A 22,674-nucleotide genomic window follows, 5' to 3' on the forward strand; every position below is an offset into this window, starting at 1 on the left:
ACAAGGTCTAGGCATGGCCGTGAGGCCAGCCTCCCAATGATCTAAGATAGCATAAGAACAAAGATAGCTACCAAGATGTCTAAATACAATAGTAAAAGGTCCTACTTATAGAGAACTAGTAGCCTAAGGTTTACAGAGATGAGTAAATGACATAAAAATCCACTTCCGGGCCCACTTGGTGTGTGCTTGGGCTGAGCAATGAAGCATTTTCGTTTAGAGACTCTTCTTGGAGTTAAACGCCAGCTTTTATGCCAGTTTGGGCGTTTAACTCCCATTTAGGTGCCAGTTCCGGCGTTTAACGCTGGGAAATCTAAGGGTGACTTTGAACGCCGGTTTGGGCCATCAAATCTTGGGCAAAGTATGGACTATCATATATTGCTGGAAAGCCCAGGATGTCTACTTTCCAACGCCGTTGAGAGCGCGCCAATTAGGCTTCTGTAGCTCCAGAAAATCCACTTCGAGTGCAGGGAGGTCAAAATCCAACAGCATCTGCAGTCCTTTTCAGTCTCTGAATCAGATTTTTGCTCAGGTCCCTCAATTTCAGCCAGAAAATACCTGAAATCACAGAAAAACACACAAACTCATAGTAAAGTCCAGAAAAGTGAATTTTAACTAAAAACTAATAAAAATATACTAAGAACTCAACTAAAACTACTAAAAACATACTAAAAACAATGCCAAAAAGCGTACAAATTATCTGCTCATCAACTGTAGAAGTGCATATAAAGGAACCTCAATGGTCTTTATGGTTTTCTTTGGTTCTGGGATAGAGGATTCTTGAGTAGGCTTCAAGCACTCAATGGGTGTGCTTGGGCTGGTGTTCAACGCCAGCTTTGTCAGCTTATTAGGCATTGAATGCCCTTGTTGTCCATACTGACTGGCGTTAAACGCCAGTTCCTCTAGCATTCTGAGCGTTGAACACCCAGCAGGGATGTCCTTACTGGCGTTTAACGGCAGCTTCCCTGGGCTGGTGGGCGTTGAAACCCCAGTGAGGGGTTCCTCAGTGGCGTTTAACGCTAGAATAGCTGCCTGGTTGGGCGTTGAACGCCTAGTGAGGGGTTCCTCACTGGCATTCAGCGACAGAAAGCCTTCCTATTTGGGCATTGAACGCACAGCCAGTGCTCTCTCGCTGGCGTTCAACGCTAGCTTTTCTGCCAGGATGGACATTAAATGCCCAGTGAGGGGTTGCTCACTGATGTTTAACGCCAGGCTTGCTGCCATTGTGGGCGTTGAATGCCAGTGAAGGCTTTTTCACTGGTGTTCAACACCTTCCCATTCTTCTCTGTTTTGACCTCAACCTCCATGGTTATTGCTGATGAACGGAAAATTGATGGTTTAGAATTTCACGAATGAATTCTCGTTGCAAGTATAGTTTCTAAACTAACAATAATCCTTTCATGCAAACATTTGTTTGTCACAAGTACGAACCCATAAATTAATAACTGAAGTATTTAATCCTCGGGTCATTCTCCCTAGGAATTACAATAAAGTGTCTTGTTATTGGTTATGAGGTATATTTTGGAGTTTTGAGATGAGAGACAAGAATTGTATATGGCAAGGAAATTCAAATAACAAAAACGTCTTGGCAAGGGTTGGTTGTCAGGGATCTCTATCCCTATAACTAACCACAACATGAGAATTGGTAAGGATCAATCTCATTAAATCATCCTCTAACTAGTAGTAAAGGAAAGTAAAATGAGCTATATCAATCAAAGCCCATATGTCCTAACTCTCTACTAATCCAATTAGTGAGAACTATATTTAATGGCTCCCAATCATCAATTACTTGGACATTAGTAACTCAAGAGTTCCTAAGTTACCTCTCCAAGCCAAGAACATAAAATTCTATTCTAACACTCCTCCAAGCATTTCATCAAACACTTGGAAGGCACAAAAGGAAAACATAGTAAATCAACAACAAGAATGAATTCTAACAACAACTAATTGCAAAGAATTAACAACAACAATTAAAGAAAACAAGATCTACATGAATTACCTCAAATTGCATTAAAGGAAAATAGAAGAAGAAAGAGTGCATCAACAACAAAGTAAACAATTACAAGAATGAAATACAAAATTAGAGAGAGGAAGAGTAGAGGAACAAGAAATTGTAAAGGAAAAGTAAATCAAAACATGAATTAAGCCTAGATCTAAGAAGAGATTAACCTAAACCTAAACTTAATCCTAATCCTAGAGAGAAGAGAGAGCTTCTCTCTCTAAAAACTAACTTTGCCTCCAAAACTAAACTAAACTAAGCTAATGATAACTAAGTGTCTAAAACGTATTTTTCATTCCTCTTCAATCCTTGGGGTATATAGCATCATAAATGAGTTGGATTGGGCCTACAAGGCTTCTAAAATCGCTGGCCATGAGTTGCAGTAAGTGAATCATGTGCAATCATCGGCGCGTATGCGTATAGTGCACATACGCATCCTTATACGCGTGGCAACTATAGAAAATCTTATATCATTTCGAAGCCCTGAATGTTAGCTTTCCAATGCAACTAAAACTGCGTCATTTGGATCTCTATAGCTCAAGTTATGATTGTTTAAGTGCGAAGAGGTCAGGCTTGACAACTTTTTGATTCCTTCATTTATTAATGAGTTCTCCATTTTTACATGCTTTTTCTTCATTCCCTCAATCCAATCTTTGCCTTCTAAACCTGAAATCACTTAACAAACATATCAAGGCATCTAGTAGAATCAAGGTAAATTAAAATTAGCTATTTTAAGATCTAAAAAGCATGTTTTCACTCTTAAGCACAATTAAAGGAGAATTTACAAAACCATGCTATCTTTGTGAATAAATGGGAGAAAAGTTGACAAAATCCTCTAAATCTAACACAAGATAAACTCTAAAAATGGGGTTTATCAATGGCCTTGTACTCTTCTCTAGGATTAACCTCAGTATTACTAGGAAGTGTGTCAGGAGGGATCTTAGGGATCCTCTTGCTCAGTTGACCAACTTGTACCTCCAAGTTTCTAATAGAGGACTTTGTTTCATTAATGAAACTATGAGTGGTCTTAGTGAAGATGGAGACTAGAATGGCTAAGTTAGAAAGTATTGGCTTAGAGGTCTCCATATTCCCTTGAGAAGATGGGAACGATGGTCTGTTGTTGAACATATTCTGGTTCCTACCACCTTGATTGAAACCTTGCCGAGGTTACTGTTGATCCTTCCAGGAGAGGTTAAGATGATTCCTCCATGAAGGATTGTAGGTGTTTCCATAGGGTTCTCCCATATAATTCACCTCCTCCATGGTGTCTTGATCAGGATCATAAGCTTTTGATTCAGAAGAAGCTTCTTGATTACTGCCAGCTGCAGCTTGCATTCCAGTCATATGTTGAGAGATTATATTGACCTGATAGGTCAAGATCTTATTCTGAGCCAGGATGGCATTCAGAGTCTCAAATTCATGAACTCCTTTCTTCTGAGAGGTACGATGGTTTACATGATTCCTCTCAGAGGTGTACATGAATTGGTTGTTTGCAACCATCTCAATGAGCTCTCTAGCTTCTGCAGGCGTTTTCTTCAAGTGGAGAGATCCACCTACAGAGCTGTCCAATGAAATTTTGGACAATTCAGATAAACCATCATAGAACACACCTATGATGGACCACTTTGAGAGCATGTCAAGTGGACATCTGCTGATTAGTTGCTTGTATCTTTCCCAAGCTTCATAGAGAGATTTACCTTCTCTTTGTCTGAAGGTTTGAATATCCTCTCTAATTTTGCTCATCCTTTGAGGAGGAAAGAATTTAGCAAGAAAAGCATTAAACAGCTTTTCCCAAGAGTCAAGACTCTCTTTATACTGGGCATCCAACCAGTTTTTAGCTTTATCCCTTACTACAAAAGGAAAGAGCATAAGTTTATAAACCTCAGGATTTACTCCATTGGTTTTTACAGTATCACAGATTAGCAAAAACTCAGCTAAAAACTGATGTGGATCTTCCATTGGAAGTCCATGATATTTGTAATTCTGCTGTAGAAGAGAGATTAATTAAGGCTTAAGCTCAAAATTGTTAGCTCCAATGGCAGGTACAACAATGCTTCTGCCATAAAAATCAGAGGTAGGCATGGTGAAGTCACCAAGGACCTTTCTAGGCTCCTCTTGTGATTCGGCCATGTCTTCTTATTCTTGTTCAAAACTTTCTGAAAGGTCTCTTCCGGAGTGTTGTGCTTTAGCTCTTTGTAAGCTCTTCCTTAAAGTTCTTTTAGGTTCAGGATCAGTAGTCAAGAGGGGTTCTTTATCCCTGTTCCTGGTCATAAACAAGAAAAAAAGAAAAAAGAAGAAAAGAAGAAAAGAGACTATTCCAATAGGCAAGAAGCTCTTTCTTAAAGTCAAAATAGAAGAAAGAAAAAAAAAGAAGAAAGAAGATGGAAAGGAAATCACAAGAAAGCTTTTTGTGCCACATGGATTAAAGAGCTTCCAGTGAGATGTTAAGAAAGAAGAAGAAGACAGAAAAGAAGTAGAAGAAAAATACCTTCAAAATAATAGATAAGAGTAAATAAGGGAAGATATAAGATAAGAAGATAGAATAGAGAGGGAGTAGAGTTCGAATACTATAGATGTGAGAAGAACAGCAGTATAAATAGAAAAAGTAAATAAGAATTAAAATATTTTTGTTTTTATTTATTATTTAATTAATTTCGAAAATTAGTTAATTAATTTATAAAGAATTTAAAATTTAAATGTTAAATTTTCGAAAATAGAGGAGGGAAGAGAAGAAGAAGTTTTCGAAAATTAAGAGAGATGAGAGTTAGTTAGGTATTTTTGAAAAAGAAGAGAGAGAAGAAGAGAAGTAATTTTTGAAAATTAGGAAGAGAAGAGTTAGTTGGGAGGTTTTGAAAAAGAAGAGAGAGAAGATAGGATATTATTTTTGAAAATTAAGGAAGAGAAGAGTTAGTTAGGAAGTTTTGAAAAATAAGAGAGAGAAGATAAGATATTAATTAAGAAAAGATTTGAAATTAAAAAAAAATAGAAGATAAGATAAGAAAAGATTTGAAATTGAAATTTGAAATTAGAAAAAGATAAGATGAGAAATTTAATTTTGAAAAAGATTTAATTTTAAAATTTGAGATTTGAATAAGATAAGAAAATATTTTTGAATTTTGAAAAAGATATGATAAGATTTCAAAAAAGATAATATTTTATTTGAAAAAGATATTATTTTTAATTTTGAAAAGATTTGATTTTTTTTGAAAACTTGACAACTAAGATAAGATAAGATAAAAATTTAAAATCAAAATCTGAATTTTTATGGTTAATTTCAAAAATTATGGTTAGAAATTAGCTAGGAAAGATATTTTTTATTTTTTTATTAATTTAATGAGGAAAGAGAAAAACACAAAAAAGACACAACTTAAAATTTTTTGATCTAGTGCACCCAAATTTTCGAAAATTTGGAGGGAAACACAAGGAGACACCAAACTTAAAAATCTTAAGATCAGAACACATACAAGACTCAAGAACACTTTGAAGAAACACAAGAATACAAAGAACAAAATTTAAAGACTCAAAGAACTCAAGAACATAAAAAGGACACCAAACTAAAATTTTTTAGAAAACTTAACACAAATTTTCCAAAATCAAAAGAAAATAAACAAGAAAACACCAAACTTAAAGACTTGACACAAGAATTAATCCAAGAAAAATTATTTTTGAAAAGTTTTTGAAATAAAGATACCAAAAAATCGAAAATTACTGTAATTAATAAATACCAGGCACTTCCTCGTGGATCCGGGTCAAAGAAACTGGGCAGGGAGAACCCTCAGCATCAACACGGGTCTGATCCAGGTCCATCGGTCCCCAGCGCTGCAGGGTTGAGAAACGTCGAAGCTAGCTCTGCCAGGGATGTGATTCATGAGACTGGCTGCGCGACGCTTACCCTGGGAGATCCGGTGGATAGCCAGGATGTCTTCCATGCCTGTTTGTCGAAGATAGGAGAGCCTGAACGGCCGGGCACCGCTGACCACTATACTCGCAAGAGATCGGAGGGACGAGGCCACCCGGAGGTTCTGGACGCCGATGGAGGGTCTGACGGAATGGTGGTGCGACGACGTCCGGTTGATGTTGATGCCGAACCGGAAGTGGACAGTCTCAATAAGGAGGGAACCAGCTGGTTTGGCCACGGATGCCAACATGTATCGAGCCAGGAAGAGAAGTGCGCATTGGAAGAAAGTAAAGACGAAGCTATGGGTCAAGGGAATTTGAAGGACTGGAATAATGGGGATGCGGGTTCCGAGACAGAACCTGAACACGCACCACCTAATGCTGAGCAGAGGGATTCACAGGCAGAACAGTTAATAGAGAATAAGGAAACGTTGAAGCTAGCAGTGGAGTCAGGTGCAGTTTTCTATGACGATGAGGAAGATCTTATGGCGATTCTACAAAGTCAGAATGAAGTAATTGCAGCAAAAAGAAAACTGGCAAAACAGAAGGAGAAAGCTAGAAGAAGCAGGCCCAAACGACATAGCAAGGTGTGTAAGAACTATTTTAAATGATTTATAGTTGGTGGAATGTTAGAGGACTAGGAGGGAATGGAAAGTGGTGTATGGTGAAAGAATTGAAGAAAAAATATAGATTGAATATGCTAGGCTTGATTGAAACCAAGAAGGAGGCTGTGTCTAGGTTTGATGTAGCTCGTCTGTGGGGTTGTGATACGGTGGATTGGGAGTGTGTGGAGTCTGTTGGTGCATCGGGTGGTTTGCTGTTAATGTGGGATAATTATCTATTTACAAGACTGAATTGCTTTAAAGGGAACGGCTGGCTGTGCGTGGAGGGTGTTCTGACAAAAAACAATTTCAAATGTGTTTTCTGCTTGATATATGGTGCACATGTTAGGAGTGAAAAACTGGTAATGTGGGAGGAGTTAAGTTACATGGTGGGTCTTTGTCAGGTTCCGTTTTGCTTCATGGGAGACTTCAATGAGATACTACATTTGGAAGAAAGGAAAGGGGCTACTAGTCTACCGGCATCTGTGGAGGATTTTAAGGATTGGGTACAAGATCTGCAGTTAGTTGATTTACCATTAACTGACCGAAAGTTTACATGGTTTCGAGGTCAATCTTGTAGCCGCATTGACAGGGTCCTGGTCAGTTTGGAGTGGCTTGAGGAGTTCCCAGACACTCGATTGAAAGAAGGACCACGAGGCCTATCAGATCATTGTCCTTTGATTCTAGAAGACTCTAGAATCGGTGCGGGCCCAAGACCTTTTCGCAGTTTGGATTCTTGGTTTACACATGAGGGATTTCTGAAATTGGTAAAGGATGAGTGGAGGAAACTGGGAGACGACATGTTTACAAACAAGCTGAAGGCGTTGACAGTACCGCTCAGGAGATGGCATACGGATAATTTTGGGGATATGGATAACAGAATAAAGAATTTTGAGGAGGAGATCAAGAAGATTGATGACAAGGTCAGTGCTGGTAGTTATGATGGAACAATGGAGGCTAGACGTAAGGCATTGGTGACTTGTTGTGCGAAGTGGTATGTCAGAAAAGAGGTGCATTGGAAGCAGATGTCCAGATCCAAGCATGCTAGAGATATGGACAGGAACACTAGATACTTCCATAACTTAGCTTCGGCAAGGAGGAGGAACAACAGAATAGATTCTTTAATGATTAATGGGAGGCTGGTACGGAATCAGGCTAGAATAAAGTCTCAGATTGTGGGCTTTTATAAAGATCTTTATAGACAGGAGCATGCCCCTTTGATTGGGATCCGTGATGGGCTGGTTAAGCAGATTACTGGAGAAGAGGCAGCAATGTTAGAGGAGCTGCCATCGTCAGATGAAGTACGAGAGGCAGTCTGGGATTGCGAGTCCAGTAAAGCTCCAGGTAGTGATGGCTACAATATGAATTTTATCAAGAAATGCTGGGATGAGCTTGGTCAGGAGTTTACTGCAGTTGTGTTGAACTTTTTTCAGAATGCTAAGTTACCATCAGATGCTAATGTTACTTGGGTGGCCCTAGCACCAAAATTTGTGGGAGCTAAGGAGATCAAAGACTTAAGACCGATTAGTATGGTTGGATGTGTCTATAAGGTGATATCTAAAGTGCTGGTAAGAAGAATGCGATCAGTGATGCCGCATCTAGTGGGAGAGACTCAATCTGCTTTTGTAAAGGGTCGCAAGATACATGATGGTGCTCTCATTGCTTGTGAGACAGTTCACTGGCTTAAGCTGCGGAAGAAGCAAGCGGCAATAGTTAAATTGGACTTCCAGAAAGCCTATGACAGAGTGAGATGGAGCTTTGTGGATGTAGTGCTTCAGAAGATGGGTTTTGGTAGTAGATGGAGGACCTGGGTGAAGGAGTGTGTGACTACAGCATCTATGTCAATTTTGATCAATGGGTCACCAACCAAGCCGTTCAAGATGGAGAGGGGCCTCAGGCAAGGCGACCCTCTCTCCCCCTTCCTGTTTGTTCTCGTTGTTGACGTTCTGCACAGGATGGTGGGGGAGGCAGTTAGAAATAGCAGAATATCTCCACTACTGGTGGGAATGGATAATGTGGAATTGTCGCATCTCCAATTTGCAGACGATACCATTCTATTTTGTCCTCAGGAAACGGAAACGCTAGTGAACTACAAGAGGCTCCTGCGTTGTTTTGAGCTAATGTCTGGCCTAAGTATCAACTTTGAAAAATCTAGCCTAATTCCAGTCAACTGTGAGAAGGAATGGGTGATGAATATGTGTGGTCTATTGGGTTGTGGAGAAGCAGTTTTACCTGTTAGATACTTAGGGATTCCTCTTGGTGCTAATCCTAGATTGGTGAAGACTTGGAAACCTATCATAGACAAGGTTGAAGACAGGCTGAGTTTATGGAAAGCTAAATCCCTCAACAAAGCGGGTAAGTTGGTCCTTATAAAATCTGTCCTCAATAGCTTGCCGGTTTACTACTTAAGCTTGTATAAGATGCCAAAGGGAGTTGCAGATAGGATTATTGGGCTCCAAAGAAGGTTCCTGTGGAGTAAAGAAGATGGGAATAATGGGATACCAATGGTGAAATGGGAGGTAGTTCAGGCTCCGAAAAAACTAGGAGGTTTGGGGGTGGGAGATGCTCTAATTAGGAATGCAGCACTATTGTTCAAATGGTGGTGGCGTTTTTCAAAGGAGGACTGTCCGCTTTGGAAAAAGATTGTCTGCTCTTGTAATCAGTTGGACCCAACTGTAATGTTATCAAACCAACCTGTGCAACCAAGAGGGGGGCCGTGGAAAGATATATGCCAGCTTAATATTAAGGACCAATAGGTAAGAGATATGATGATCAGGGGTCTGTCGATGGAGGTGGGAAATGGCAGAAACATCCGCTTTTGGGAGGATGCGTGGTTACAAGATGGCTCCTTCAAAGAATGTTTTCCAAGACTCTTCTCGGTTTCAAATCAACAAGGATCCGTAATAGGGGACTGTGGGTTCTGGGATGGGCTACAGTGGGTGTGGAACTTCCAATGGAGGAGGGAACTCTTCCAATGGGAGTTAGAGTTGCTAAATCAATTACATGACCGGTTAAGGGACGTGAGGTTATCACTTGATAGAGAGGATTCAGTGAGTTGGAAATTTGATAAAAATGGAGTGTTTTCTACTAATTCTTTTGTGCAGGTGCTACATAATGAGACGCTCCCAGCAGACATCACAAGATACAACTTCACAAGCTCCATATGGACAGGATTGGTTCCACCAAGAGTTGAACTCTTTGCTTGGTTTGTGCTAATAGGAAGGGTAAATACGAAGGAGAGGCTGAGCAGACTTGGAATTATTAATCATCATGACAACATTTGTGTTTTGTGTAAAAAGAATATAGAATTTGTTCATCATTTATTTTTTGCATGTGAGTTCACGTGGCAGGTATGGTGTGCTTGGCTGACATTTTCTGATAGAGCGTGGGTCATCCCAGGAACCACTAAAGAGTTCTATGAGAGCTGGATTGAAGCAACAGGTGGGAAGTCAGAGCAAAGAAAATGGCTGATAGGATTCTGTGCGGTTATTTGGAACATCTGGCTGGAGCGAAATAGCAGAGTCTTCCAGCAGGTAGAGACAAGTGTTGAAGGAATTAAGATCATGTCCTTCTTGAGCTACAAGGAGTGGTGTGGAGTTGATCCGTTTGGTTGTTGATGGCAATGCCGGAGATGACAACGGATACCAGCTTTTCAGTTATGTCTGTGTTTATTTGGTTATCTTAGTTCCTTTGCTCCACTTTACTATGTTGAGCCTCTTTTGTTCAAAAAAAAAAAATAAATACTGAGACTCAAAGAAGCAAAAAGTTACCAAGAACATAAACAAAACGCTCTAACCAATTGAGCAAGAAAAATAAAACTATTCTTAAAAAGTTTTTTAAAATTTTCAAAATATAGAGAAAAAGAAAATAAAGATAAAAGACTCAAAGACTCTAACCAAAGAAAGAGAGTTATACTCTTGCAAAAATCAGAGACTCAAAGAACACAGAACTCAAACAAAGAAACGACAAATATTTCTTGTAAAAGTTTAAGAATTTTCGGGAGTAAAAAAAAAGAGAAATATTTCCTAGTAGGTTGGGCATTGTTGTTAGCCACTCCTTCCTCATGCACCTCATTCTCCATGACTTGCACAATCACAAAAATACCAAAAGCAAAACAGAACACTCTATTGCTAGAGTAGTGTTAGAGTTAGTAGACACAATGTGTCAAACAGTTAGTAGGCTTTAAAGAAAAATGCTTAATCGAGACTATCACCTACTTAATCATTGTCAATCTTAATCAATCCCCGATAATGGCGCCAAAAACTTGATGGATGAAAATCACACCCGCACAACTACCGGCAAGTATACCGGGTCGCATCAAGTAGTAAAACTCACAAGAGTTAGGTCAATCCCATAGGGATTGATGGAGCAAGCAACTTTAGTGAGGTGATGAGTCTAGTCAAGCTAACATTGAGAGAGTTTGGTGAAATTGACTTGACAGAATGTAAATTGCAAGAAATTAAAGTGCTGAAAGTAAATTGCAAAATGTAAACGACGGAAACTTAAATGGAAAGAAACTGAATAACTGAATCTTAAATGGCAAGAAAGTAAAGGCAAGAATGTAAATAGCAATGGAAAGTAAATTGCTTGAAATGTAAAGTGTTTTGGGTGCTGAGAATTAAAAGAAGCAGTAAATTCAAGGAAATTAAAGGAACCTAAAGCAAATTAAAGTGAAGAATAACAAGAAAGAAAGATTCATTAGGGATTGGAGATATCATAATCCATCATGAATCAATGGGTCTCAACTTCATTCTCAATCATATGAAGTAGATCTATGGCGGATTGTAATTGATTGAGTCCCAATTCCTTGGGAACCCAATCTCTCTAAACACAATCAATTTGCCAATTCCTTGATCTAATTGTCATGAGAAGAGGTTAAGTGCATTCTCTTATCCATAGGCCACACTAATCCTCAAGACCTCAATTCCTTCCGAATGGTGTTGGTCAAGAGAATTGTGAAAGATAGAGCTTCAATTATAATTCCTATGATTTCCCTTCTGAGGCTCACATAAGAATTCAATAGACCCAAACCCCCTTCTGGAGTGAGTGGATCAAATAAACATGGAAGTTGTCCCTTAGCTACTACAAGCGGATTGAGAAGAAGAAGAATTTCATTCAATCATGTGAATTACAATAGAGCTCTTCCCCCTAATGATGTGGGGTTTATTTGATCATCGCTCTAAGAACAATTGTGAAAAGGTGAAATTGCATGAAAGTAAATCAAACTGAATACAAGCTCAAATGTAAAATTGCATAAAGGAAGAAGTGAAAGGAATTGAAATTGCATGAAATTAAATGAAGCTCAATACAAACTAAAATGTAAAATTGCAAAAAAGAAAAGTGTATCTAAACTATGCTACGTACGCTCTCTGGAGTCTCTAATCCTCTAGAATACAAGAGAGCTCTGTAGTCTCTAATCCTCCAGCCTACTTTCTACTTTAAAAACTCTTCTATTTATACTCTTCTTCTCATCTTCAAAGAGGTCTTCAAGTACTTGGATGTGGGCTTTTGGCCTTGATTGAAGCAAGTGAAAAGTGGCTCTTTGTGACGTTGACATTGGCATTAATTCACTAACGTTCACAAGTTTGCATGGGTGCCATTGAAGTTGGAATTGGCCATGGCGTTAGTGACCAACGTTAGTATAGTAATGTTGGCACTAACGTTGCATGAATAAGCTGCTGGGAGCGTTGCCATTGGCGTTGGCACCAACGTTGGTGCACCAACATTTTTCATACCACACGTATGCGTGAACCAGCTTGGCGTGCAAATGCTAGATTTATAGACACAACGTTGGTGCACCAACACTCCTCTCATGCTTGCGCGTCGCCCACGCGTGCACGTCACAGCCAATTTTCCAATGCATTCCTCTTGAAATTGTCGAAGACGTTGGTGTGCAACGTTTGTGGCAACATTTGCACACCAACGTTGGCACCTTTTTGCCTGTAACATTGCCAGCAACGTTGGTGAGCTAACGTTGGCCACCAACGTTGCACCTCTCTTGCTAGCAACGTTGTTAGCAACGTTGGTGAGCTCACTTTGGCTACCAACGTTGCCTTCTTTAACTAATGCCAACGTTTGTGGCAGCGTTGGTGAGCCAACTTGACCACCAACGTTGTTCACCCCTCTTTGAACCAGCGTTTGTGGCAAGGTTGGTGACCCAACTTGGCCACCAAAGTTGCTTCTTTTTCCACAAGCAACATTCATGGCAACGTTGGTGAGCCAACTTTGGCCACCAACATTGCCTCCTCTGCTTTTTCCTTGCCCTTCTCTTGCTTCTTCTTACCTATCATCAACCAAACAAAATGCATCAAAGTATGGCCATAATCATAAGATAATGCATCATTCATTGCATCAAGTACTTTTTGCCTAAATCTCATGAAAATACACATAATTAACAATGTTTGATTGAATCAAGAGATGCATAAATTTCTCATCCAATTGCTTACTTATTGCCTAATAAATGCATGAAAACCAAGTAAAAACTAATGAAAAAGGCTTGTGAAACTAGCCTAAGATGCCTAGGCATCACTAAGTAATTAGTAAGTTAGCTAGGACTTATGGATTAAGGTTAATTATGCTTGCTTGACTTACTCCTTGATGTTAAGGGTTGACGAAGTGAGATTGACTCATCATTGTTACCATAGTTGTGGTTATGACGATGATAGGATTCCTTAATTCTCATTCCCAACTCAAGGCTCTTTTATGCATTTATAGCATTTTCACTAGTTTAGACCTTACTTCCTTTGTGCTCGCATTAATTTCAATTTTGATCTCTTCTTAGTTCTTTTATTTCTTATTTCTTTTAATCTTTTGTTCCTTAATTGAAGAAACCCCTTTCTTCATAACAAAGAGTGTGACACCTTAATTGGATTGTCCGAGGGAGATGACCCGGGACTTAAAACTCCTGGTTTAGATTTGTTTTGGATTGTGACAAATCTTTTGAATTTAAACTTTGATTGAGAGGATCGATTGTCGGTTTGGACTATGCTATCAACGAAATTGTTTTGTCTAAATTCTGAATCAGCATAACCCTCTACACATCAAGTTTTTGGTGCCGTTGCCGAGGTTGATGCAATCAGTGTTATATTTTTTGTTGTTGTAAATATATCAATAGTGTAAATATCTTACTTTTTGGTTATTTGATTATTTTTGTTAATACTTAGGTGTTTGTTTTTCTTGTTTATTGATGTCTTTTGCTTTGATTTTCTACTTTCTCTATGAGTTATTACCCTTGTTGCTTGGAGTTTGGTTGTGATTATATTGTAGGATATAATGACTTCAACTTGGGATTGCATCATGGAGTGGGATGATCAATTGAGGGAGGAACCATTTGCGTATGAGTGATGAGCAGATATTTTATACACTTTTGGATGTCATTTTCTTAGTGTTTTCAGTATATTTTGTTAAGTTTTATTATATTTTAGTAGGTTTTAATGCAAAATTTACTCTTTGGAACTTAAAAATAAAAGATAAAATCAAAGAAAAAGATATGATAGAGATTAAAGATAAAAATATAAACAAGAAAATTAAATTAAATGAAAAGATACCAATGGCACACCAAACTTAAAAATTTTGAATTTAAACAACAATAATTTCGAAAAATTAAAATGAAAAATACTAAAAGACACCAAACTTAAAAATTTTGAAATCAAAGACACTAAATTTTCAAAAATCAAAAAGGAAAAACACTAAAGAACACCAAACTTAAAGATTTTGAAATCAAATAAGGAAAAATACCAAGAAAAGTTCGAACACCAAGAAAGAAAAGCAAAAACAATTTTCAAAGACTCAAGAAAAGAACAAAAACCACAGGGACACCAAACTTAAGACTTGACACAAGACTCAAACAAAAGAAAAAGATGACTAAAGATAAATTTTTGAAAAAAATATTTTTTTTAAAGAGTTTTTCGAAAATTAACATGAAAGGAAATTAAAAGAAAGCTAGTAAAAAGTACCTGATCTCAGGAGCAAAACAACCGGTCATTTGTCAATCTCAAACAATCCCCGGCAACAGCGTAAAAAGCTTGGTGTGCGAATTTGTGACTCGCACAACTAAACCGGCAAGTGCACCGGATCGTCCAAATAATACCTTAGGTGAGTGAGGGTCGAATCCCACGTGGATTGCTAAATTGAGTAAGCTGTGGTTATCCTGTAGATCTTAGTCAGGCGAATAGAAGGTTAGTTGTTGTTTGTTGTAGGTGCATAAACAAGCAATAACAAAAGCTATAAATAATTAAGATCGAGATAGAAGTGAGAAGTCAATTAAGGCTTCAGGTGTGCTTCTTCTTCTGGATTCCTTCAATGGCAAGGCTTGATGCATGCACATCATGTGTGTTCTTCTATGCTTTTTCATATCAAAAGTTCATTCATAAGGCTTAATTATTGGATACTTTTGTGCTTAAATCATAGATTACTTTCATCTCTTTGATTTGATCTATTTTGTAGAAAATAGTGGAAAAAGAAGAAAAAAGCACAAAAGAAGCATGAAAGAAGAAAGGAGTTTAAAGGGTGAAGCAGAGAAGAGAAGAAACAAGGGAATTTAAGAAGCATAACACTAGCAACACTAATGTTGCTTCACAAGCTCCAGGGATGAGGTCTGCATGCATGCTTCAGTGCTGTCAGTGCTACCGCTGCCCTCAATAATTCGTACGACCCTTGGCAGCCTGACCATGTCTTCTTCAAAGGAGCATAACTTGAGCTTCAAAACTCCAAATGAGGTGATTCTAGTGGCATTATAAAGTAGGAATCTAGAGCTTTCCAATCATATATGGCACTATTTGGTGGATACTAAATCTGAGGGAGAAAACTTTCCCCGAAAATGCAAAGATGAACAACGTATCAACCTGTAGCAAGTCCAACTGACCTCTTCAACTTCCATGGAGGATAATTTGAGCCTTGGAGCTTCAAATGATGCGCTTAAAATAACATTAGAAAGTAGACATTCAGAGCTTTCCAATAATATATAATAGTATGGGGTAAAAATTAACTTTGAGCTTCCTAAGCTGGTGTTTTTAACCTAACGTCACCATGTGGTGCACGAATTTGCAATCCGTACAACTAACCAGCAAGTGCACTGGGTCGTCCAAGTAATACCTTACGTGAGTAAGGGTCGATCCCACGGATATTATTGGTTTGAAGCAAGCTATGTTTATTTTATTAATCTTAATCAGGATATCAATAGAGTTCTTTAGCCTCGTATAACGTAAAAAGGGCATAAAATAAATAGTTGTTACTTGTTGTGCAGTAATGGGGAATATGTTGGAGTTTTGGAGATGCTTTGTCCTTTGAACTTCAACTCTTCCTTGAAATCCTTCAACACACGCAAGGCTCCTTCCATGGCAAGCTCTATGTAGGGTGTCACCGTTGTCAATGGCTACTTCCCATCCTCTCAGTGAAAACGTTCCTATGCTCTGTCACAGCACGGCTAATCATCTGTTGGTTCTCAATCAGGTTGGAGTAGAATCCATTGATTCTTTTGCGTCTGTCACTAACGCCCAGCCTTCAGGAGTTTGAAGCTCGTCACAGTCATTCAATCCCAGAATCCTACTCGGAATACCACAGACAAGGTTTAGACTTTCCGGATTCTCATGAATGCCGCCATCAATCCGGCTTATACCACGAAGATTCTGATTAAGGAATCTAAGAGATACTCATTCAATCTGATGTAGAACGGAGGTGGTTGTCAGGCACACGTTCATGGGTTGAGGAAGGTGATGAGTGTCACGGATCATCACCTTCTCCATAATTAAGCGTGAATGAACATCTTAGATAAGAACAAGCGTGTTTGAATGGAAAACAAAGGAATTGTATTAATTCATCAAGACGCTGCAGAGCTCCTCACCCCCAACAATGGAGTTTAGAGACTCATGCCGTCAAAAAGTATGTAATTCAGATCTGAAAATGTCATGAGGTACAAAATAATTCTCTAAAAGTTGTTTAAATAATAAACTAGTAACCTAGGTTTACAGAATATGAGTAAACTAATATAATTGGTGCAGAAATCCACTTCTGGGGCCCACTTGGTGTGTGCTGGGGCTGAGACTAAAGCTATCCACGAGTAGCGGCTTTTCTTGGAGTTGAACTCCAAGTTATGACATGTTTTGGGCGTTCAACTCCGGATCATGACGTGTTTCTGGCGTTTAACTCCAGACAGCAGCATGTACTTGGCGTTCAACGCCAAGTTACGTCGTCTATCCTCGCGCAAAGTATGGACTATTATATATTGCTGGAAAGCCCTGGATGTCTACTTTCCAACGCCGTTGAGAGCGCGCCAATTGGACTCCTGTAGCTCCATAAAATCCATTTCGAGTGTAGGGAGGTCAGGATCCAACAGCATCAGCAGTCCTTTTTCAGCCTAAGTCAGATTTTTGCTCAGCTCCCTCAATTTCAGCCAGAAAATACCTAAAATCACAGAAAAATACACAAACTCATAGTAAAGTCCAGAAATATGATTTTTGCCTAAAAACTAATAATATTTAACTAAAAACCAATTAAAACATGCTAAAATCTACATGAAATTACCCCCAAAAAGCGTATAAAATATCCGCTCATCACCATGCCAACGCCAGTTTAGGTGATGGCAGCGGTAGCGCTACTCCAATAACGCCAGTTTGGGCGCTGGCAGTGCTAACACTACACCAATAACGCTAGTTTGGGTGCTGGCAGCGCTATCGCTGCTCCAATAATGCCAGTGAGCGCTGGCAACACTAACGCTTCCCTAAAAAATGCTTGCGACCCTTGACAACATGACCTTGTCCTCTTCAAATGAGCATAACTTGAGCTACTGATGTCCAATTGATGCGATTCTAGTTGCATTAAAAAGCTGACATTTAGAACTTTCCAACAATGTATAATAGTTTATAGTGGGAATGAAATTGTAGCATAAATAATAGGCATCTTTAAGCCCCAAAAACACTTAACAGAGCATCTATAGCGTTGTTAACGCTAACTTTGGGCCACCAATGCCAGTTTGGGCATTGGTAGAGCTAGCGCTACTCCAATAACACCAAGCACCCCTGGACCTCACCTTTGCTCAATTAATTTCACTCAAGTGCACTTAAACTTCACGCAAGCAAGCCCACAATTGTCAATCAATCAAGGCCACAAGAGTCATCTAGAATTAGCTAATTTTCATTTAATTGTAATTTGTTTTCAATTTCATTTGAATTTCATTTAATTGTAATTGGAATTAGGATAGGTTATAAATAGGCTTTAGTTTTCACACTTGAGAGGAGGCCGGAGGGAGGGGGTCTTCAGACTCTCTCTTCACACACTTCACATTTTTCTTCTTTCCCATTTTCTTTCACCTACTTTTGTAAATATTTTGTTATGAATTACTAACTCTTTCCATTGGGAAAGAGAGCTCTATTGCAATTCAAATGCGTTGATTTATTTTCATTCTTCATCTTCAATTCTTCTTTTATTATTGCTTTAGAAAGAGTTTTTGTGCTTCATAGTTCCAACTACCATCGAGAGAGGGATTGGATCTACTTGAATTTCCTGATGAACTTGAGAAAGGAGTTATGAAAGTCAGTTTGAGGCTCTTCTCTCATAATCCACTTGATCAATACATTCTTAGTTGGTATGTGAGATGTAACCACTTTGAATTGAGGTCTTGAGGGTTGTGTGGCCTTTGAATCAGAAATTGAACTTTATCTCTTCTCATGACCAATTAGATAAAGAGATTGGCAACTGATCAAGTTAAGAGAAATCAAATCATCAAGAGATTGGGGTTTGATTACTTATGATTTGCCAAGACATAAATGATTGTATGATAGAAGGGGGGATGAGAATGGTTGATCCTGAGAGTGCAATATCTCTTGATCCCAATGCCTTCTTTTTTAATTTACCTTTCCATCATTTACTTTCTTGCACTTTACTTTCTTGTACTTTCATTTCCTTCCATTTTACTTTCCAGCACTTTATTTTTTTGCACTTTACTTTTACGTCATCTACTTTCTTGCTCTTTATTGCTTTCATGTCATTTATATTTCTTGTTGTTCATCACTCAAAATTGAACCGTCTAACTAGAATAAACAACTAACTATTGATTGCTTAATCCTTTAATCCTCGTGGGATCGACCTCACTCTTGTGAGTTTTATTACTTGATACGACCAGGTATACTTGCTAGTAGTTATGCGGAATTAAAAAAAATTTCGTAACAAGGCTGTAAATGATTAAGTCATTGGTCATGGTCATTAATCTTCTCAAGTCCAAACCAAACATTTGAACAGACTAGATCAATCTGGGAGAGGGTGAAGTGTGCGCAATTCAATCTCTTTGCTGATCCTACTCAAAACACCACACACAAAGTCGGATCTTCGAGATCAGAGACTAATGCTCTTATGGTTCTAGCCCTTAGAGCCACAGGAACCTCAATTACCCCTGACTAATGAGGTTTTATGTCACATACCCCAATTAGCCCAAATAACTTTTTGGAACCCGTGCTACATTCTCAAGCTGTAGCTCAATACTATCTGGGTCAGGACTCGTAAGAAACTTATGTAGAATCGAGATTCATATGGATGAAGAACCACAATGCATCATAGAATAGAATTAAACATAGATTGAAGTAGAAAAGTAATTGCATTAATCCATACGAATCAGCAGAGCTCCTAACCTTAACCAAGGAGGTTTAGTTGCTCAAAATGTATAGAAATAATGTGTATGTGCTTCTCCCCTCCAGGGAGGCATAATCCCCAAGAAGAAGGAAGTCCCTTATTTATAATAAAAACTCTAAGACTAAACCTAAAAGATATTAGTAATAATTAAAAAGTACAAAAGAATGAGATAAACTAAGCTAAAGGTGCGAAAATCCACTTTTGGGCCCACTTCATGAGTTTTGGGCTGAGCTTGGCGTCTAACTTGAGGGAGTGGGCATTGAACGCCCACTAGAGAGTGTCCACGCTGCTTGCTTACTCCCTTTGTGGCGTTGAACGCCAGTTTCGGCGTTCAACGTAACTTGGGAGGTTGGTCCTTCTTGGGCGTTGAACGCTAGAAAGGGGGTAGTTTAGGCGTTCAATGCCCATTTTGGGCAGTCCAACCTGAAGAAAAGTATAGACCATTATATATTGCTGGAAAGCTCTGGAAGTTAGCTTTCCAACGACGTTGAGAACTCATAATTGAATATCTGTGGCTCCATAAATTCTCGTTTGAATTCACGGAGGTCAGATTCTAACAACATCTGCTATGCTTTCCTTGCCTTTGAATCAGACATTGCCAAAACTTGTCAAAATCGCCCAAAATTCACCTAAAATCATAAGAAAAACACAAGCCCAAAGTAGCATCCAAAAAGTGAATTTTGCATTAAATCCTACTAAAACATAATAAAACTTAACAAAATATACTAAAAACACTAAGAAAATGACATCAAAAGTGTATAAAATATCCGCTCATCAGAACACCAAACTTAAACTGTTGCTTGTCCTCAAGAAACCAAAAACAAGTAGGACTAAAAAGAAGAGAGAGAGAGAGAGAGAGATACAATAAGTTTTAAAGTTTTTCAATAAAGCTCGGTTCCAAATGATGAGCAGGGATAACCGCTCTTCACTTTTGAACAGTTTTGGCATCTCCCTTTCCCTTGAAGTTCAGAAATATTGACATCTCTTGGAATTAGAATGCGGATGATATTATTGATTGTCTTAGTTTAGTTCTTCTTGATTCTTGAACACATCTTCTTTTGGTGTTTTGCACCTTTTTTATCCTTGCCTTGACTCTAAGTGTTTTGTTTTTCCGTACTACCATCGGATACATAAACGTCATAGGCACTTAATTGGGGAAACCCTTTGGATTCGAATTTAGCTTTGCTCAAATTCCCAGTCAATGGTGCCCAGAGTTCTTAGGCGTACTCTTTTTCTTTGGATCACGACTTTAACTGCTCAGTCTCAAGCTTTTCACTTGAAACCTTCACAAAACAAGCATTTAGTTAGGGATAGCAGCTCATTTGAGCTTTTTAGGCTGATTTTTAAACCTCCTAACCATTGATGCTTAAAGACTTGGATCCTTGCTCTTTTGGTTTTTCGTTTATGTGCATTATTTTTCTTTTCCTTTTTATTATTATATTTTATTCTACCTTTTTTTTTCTGTTGCTTTTTCTTGCTTCAAGAATTAATACTTTTGATTTTTTAGAAAGTCAATAATACTTCTCTAGATCTTTTGTTCTTTCAAGAGTCAATACACTCAACTTCAATCTCAATCATGCATTGTTAATTCACATTCAAAAATAAATGCATGGCCACCACATAAAAACAATTGGAATAATTCATGATAAACTTAAAATTCCTACATCTCACTCTTTGCTTTTCAAATAAAAAAATTTTCTTTTAAGCTTGGTGAGGGATACATAGGATATCTTATAACAAAAATAAAGAAAAGTAAATAAAACTAGAAAAGAACAAAATAATGCTTGTGATCATGCTGAAGTTAGAATGGAAGATAGGAAATAAGATAAATGAAGGGATAATGAAATTTAACCACCTCATTTATAGTGGCTGCTGATGAAGATGATCCACCTTTCTTTAGCATAAACCAAGAGCTTGCTCTGCAACACCAAACTTAAAAAGTTTGCATGTTGGTGGACGAAATTGTGATCATCAATAATGGCTCTTTGGTATGTGCATCTATTAACTCAGCACTTTCTTTCCACAACTTCGCTCAACTAACCAGCAAGTGTACTGGGTCATCCAAGTAATAAACCTTACGTGCGTAAGGGTCGATCCCACTGAGATTGTTGATATGAAGCAAGCTATGGTCACCTTGTAAATCTCAGTCAGGCGGATAATAATTGATTATGGAATTTTGAAAATCAAATAATAGTAAATAAACATGAAATAAAGATAAAGTTACTCATGTAATTCAATGGTGGGAATTTCAGATAGGTATATGGAGATGCTATGTTCCTTCTGAATCTCTGCTTTTCTACTGCATCCATTCAATCCTTCTTATTCCTTTCCATGGCATGCTGTATGTAGGGCATCACCGTTGTCAATGGCTACATCCCATCCTCTCAGTGAAAAAGGTCTAAATACTCTGTCACAGCACGGCTAATCATCTGTCAGTTCTCAATCAGGTTTGAATAGAATCCAGTGATTCTTTTGCGTCTGTCACTAACGCTCAGCTTTCAGGAGTTTGAAGCTCGTCACAGTCATTCAATCCCGGAATCCTACTCGGAATACCACAGACAAGGTTAGACTTTCCGGATTCCCATGAATGCCGCCATCAATTCTAGCTTATACCACGAAGATTCTGATTAAGGAATCCAAGAGATATGCGCCCGGCCTAAGGTAGAATGGAAGTGGTTGTCAGTCACGCGCGTTCATAAGTGAGAATGATGATGAGTGTCACGGATCATCACATTCTTCAAGTTGAAGTGCAACAAATATCTTAGAACAGGAATAAATTGAATTGGATAGAAGATAGTAGTAATTGCATTGAAACTTGAGGTACAGTAGAGCTCCACACCCTTAATCTTTGGTGTGTAGAAACTCCACCGTTGAAAATACATAAGTGATCAAGGTTCAGGCATGGCCGAACGGCCAGCCCCCAAAACGAAATCCAGGATGTCAAAATCCAAATATGGAACCAAGATATCTAATAGACTAGTAAAAAGTTCTATTTATACTAAACTAGCTACTAGGGTTTATAGAGGTAAGTAATTGATGCATAAATCCACTTCCGGGGCCCACTTGGTGTGTGCTTGGGCTGAGCTTGATCTATCTACGAGCTGAGGCTTCTCTTGGAGTTGAACACCAAGTTGTAACGTGTTTTGGACGTTCAACTCTGGTTCGTGACGTGTTTCTGGCGTTTGACTCCAGAATGTAGCATGGAACTGGCGTTGAGCGCCAGTTTACATCGTCAAATTCTGAATAAAGTATAGACTATTATATATTGCTGGAAAGCTCTGGATGTCTACTTTCCAACGCCGTTGCGAGCGCGCCATTTGGAGTTCTGTAGCTCCATAAAATCCATTTTGAGTGCAGGGAGGTCAGATTCCAACAGCATCAGCAGTCCTTTGTCAGCCTCTTATCAGAGTTTTGCTCAGTTCCCTCAATTTCAGCCAGAAAATACCTGAAATCACAGAAAAACACACAAACTCATAGTAATGTCTAGAAATGTGAATTTAGCATAAAACTAATGAAAACATCCCTAAAAGTAACTAGACCATGCTAAAAACTACCTAA

At 38.5% G+C, this 22,674-nt stretch overlaps 1 protein-coding gene across 1 annotated transcript; it reads left to right on the forward strand.

Moving 5' to 3' along the window:
• Positions 1-9,281: 9,281 nt before the first annotated feature.
• Positions 9,282-10,112, forward strand: LOC130981002 (uncharacterized). The gene is made up of 3 exons (XM_057904644.1): positions 9,282-9,545; positions 9,600-9,719; positions 9,846-10,112. Exons 1-3 carry the CDS (start codon positions 9,282-9,284, stop codon positions 10,110-10,112), a joined length of 651 nt encoding a protein of 216 aa, XP_057760627.1.
• The last annotated feature ends 12,562 nt before the right edge of the window (positions 10,113-22,674 follow it).

The sequence above is a fragment of the Arachis stenosperma genome, chromosome 5 (assembly GCF_014773155.1).
Source record: "Arachis stenosperma cultivar V10309 chromosome 5, arast.V10309.gnm1.PFL2, whole genome shotgun sequence".
Classification (NCBI taxonomy): Eukaryota; Viridiplantae; Streptophyta; class Magnoliopsida; order Fabales; family Fabaceae; genus Arachis; species Arachis stenosperma.

Coding starts and splice junctions, on each gene's coding strand:
- LOC130981002 (XM_057904644.1), top strand. CDS start 9,282: ATGGAGGTGGGAAATGGCAGAAACATCCGCTTTTGGGAGGATGCGTGG. Junction 9,546..9,599: donor CACTTGATAGAGAGGATTCA/GTGAGTTGGAAA, acceptor TCTTTTGTGCAG/GTGCTACATAATGAGACGCT. Junction 9,720..9,845: donor GGTTTGTGCTAATAGGAAGG/GTAAATACGAAG, acceptor TTCACGTGGCAG/GTATGGTGTGCTTGGCTGAC.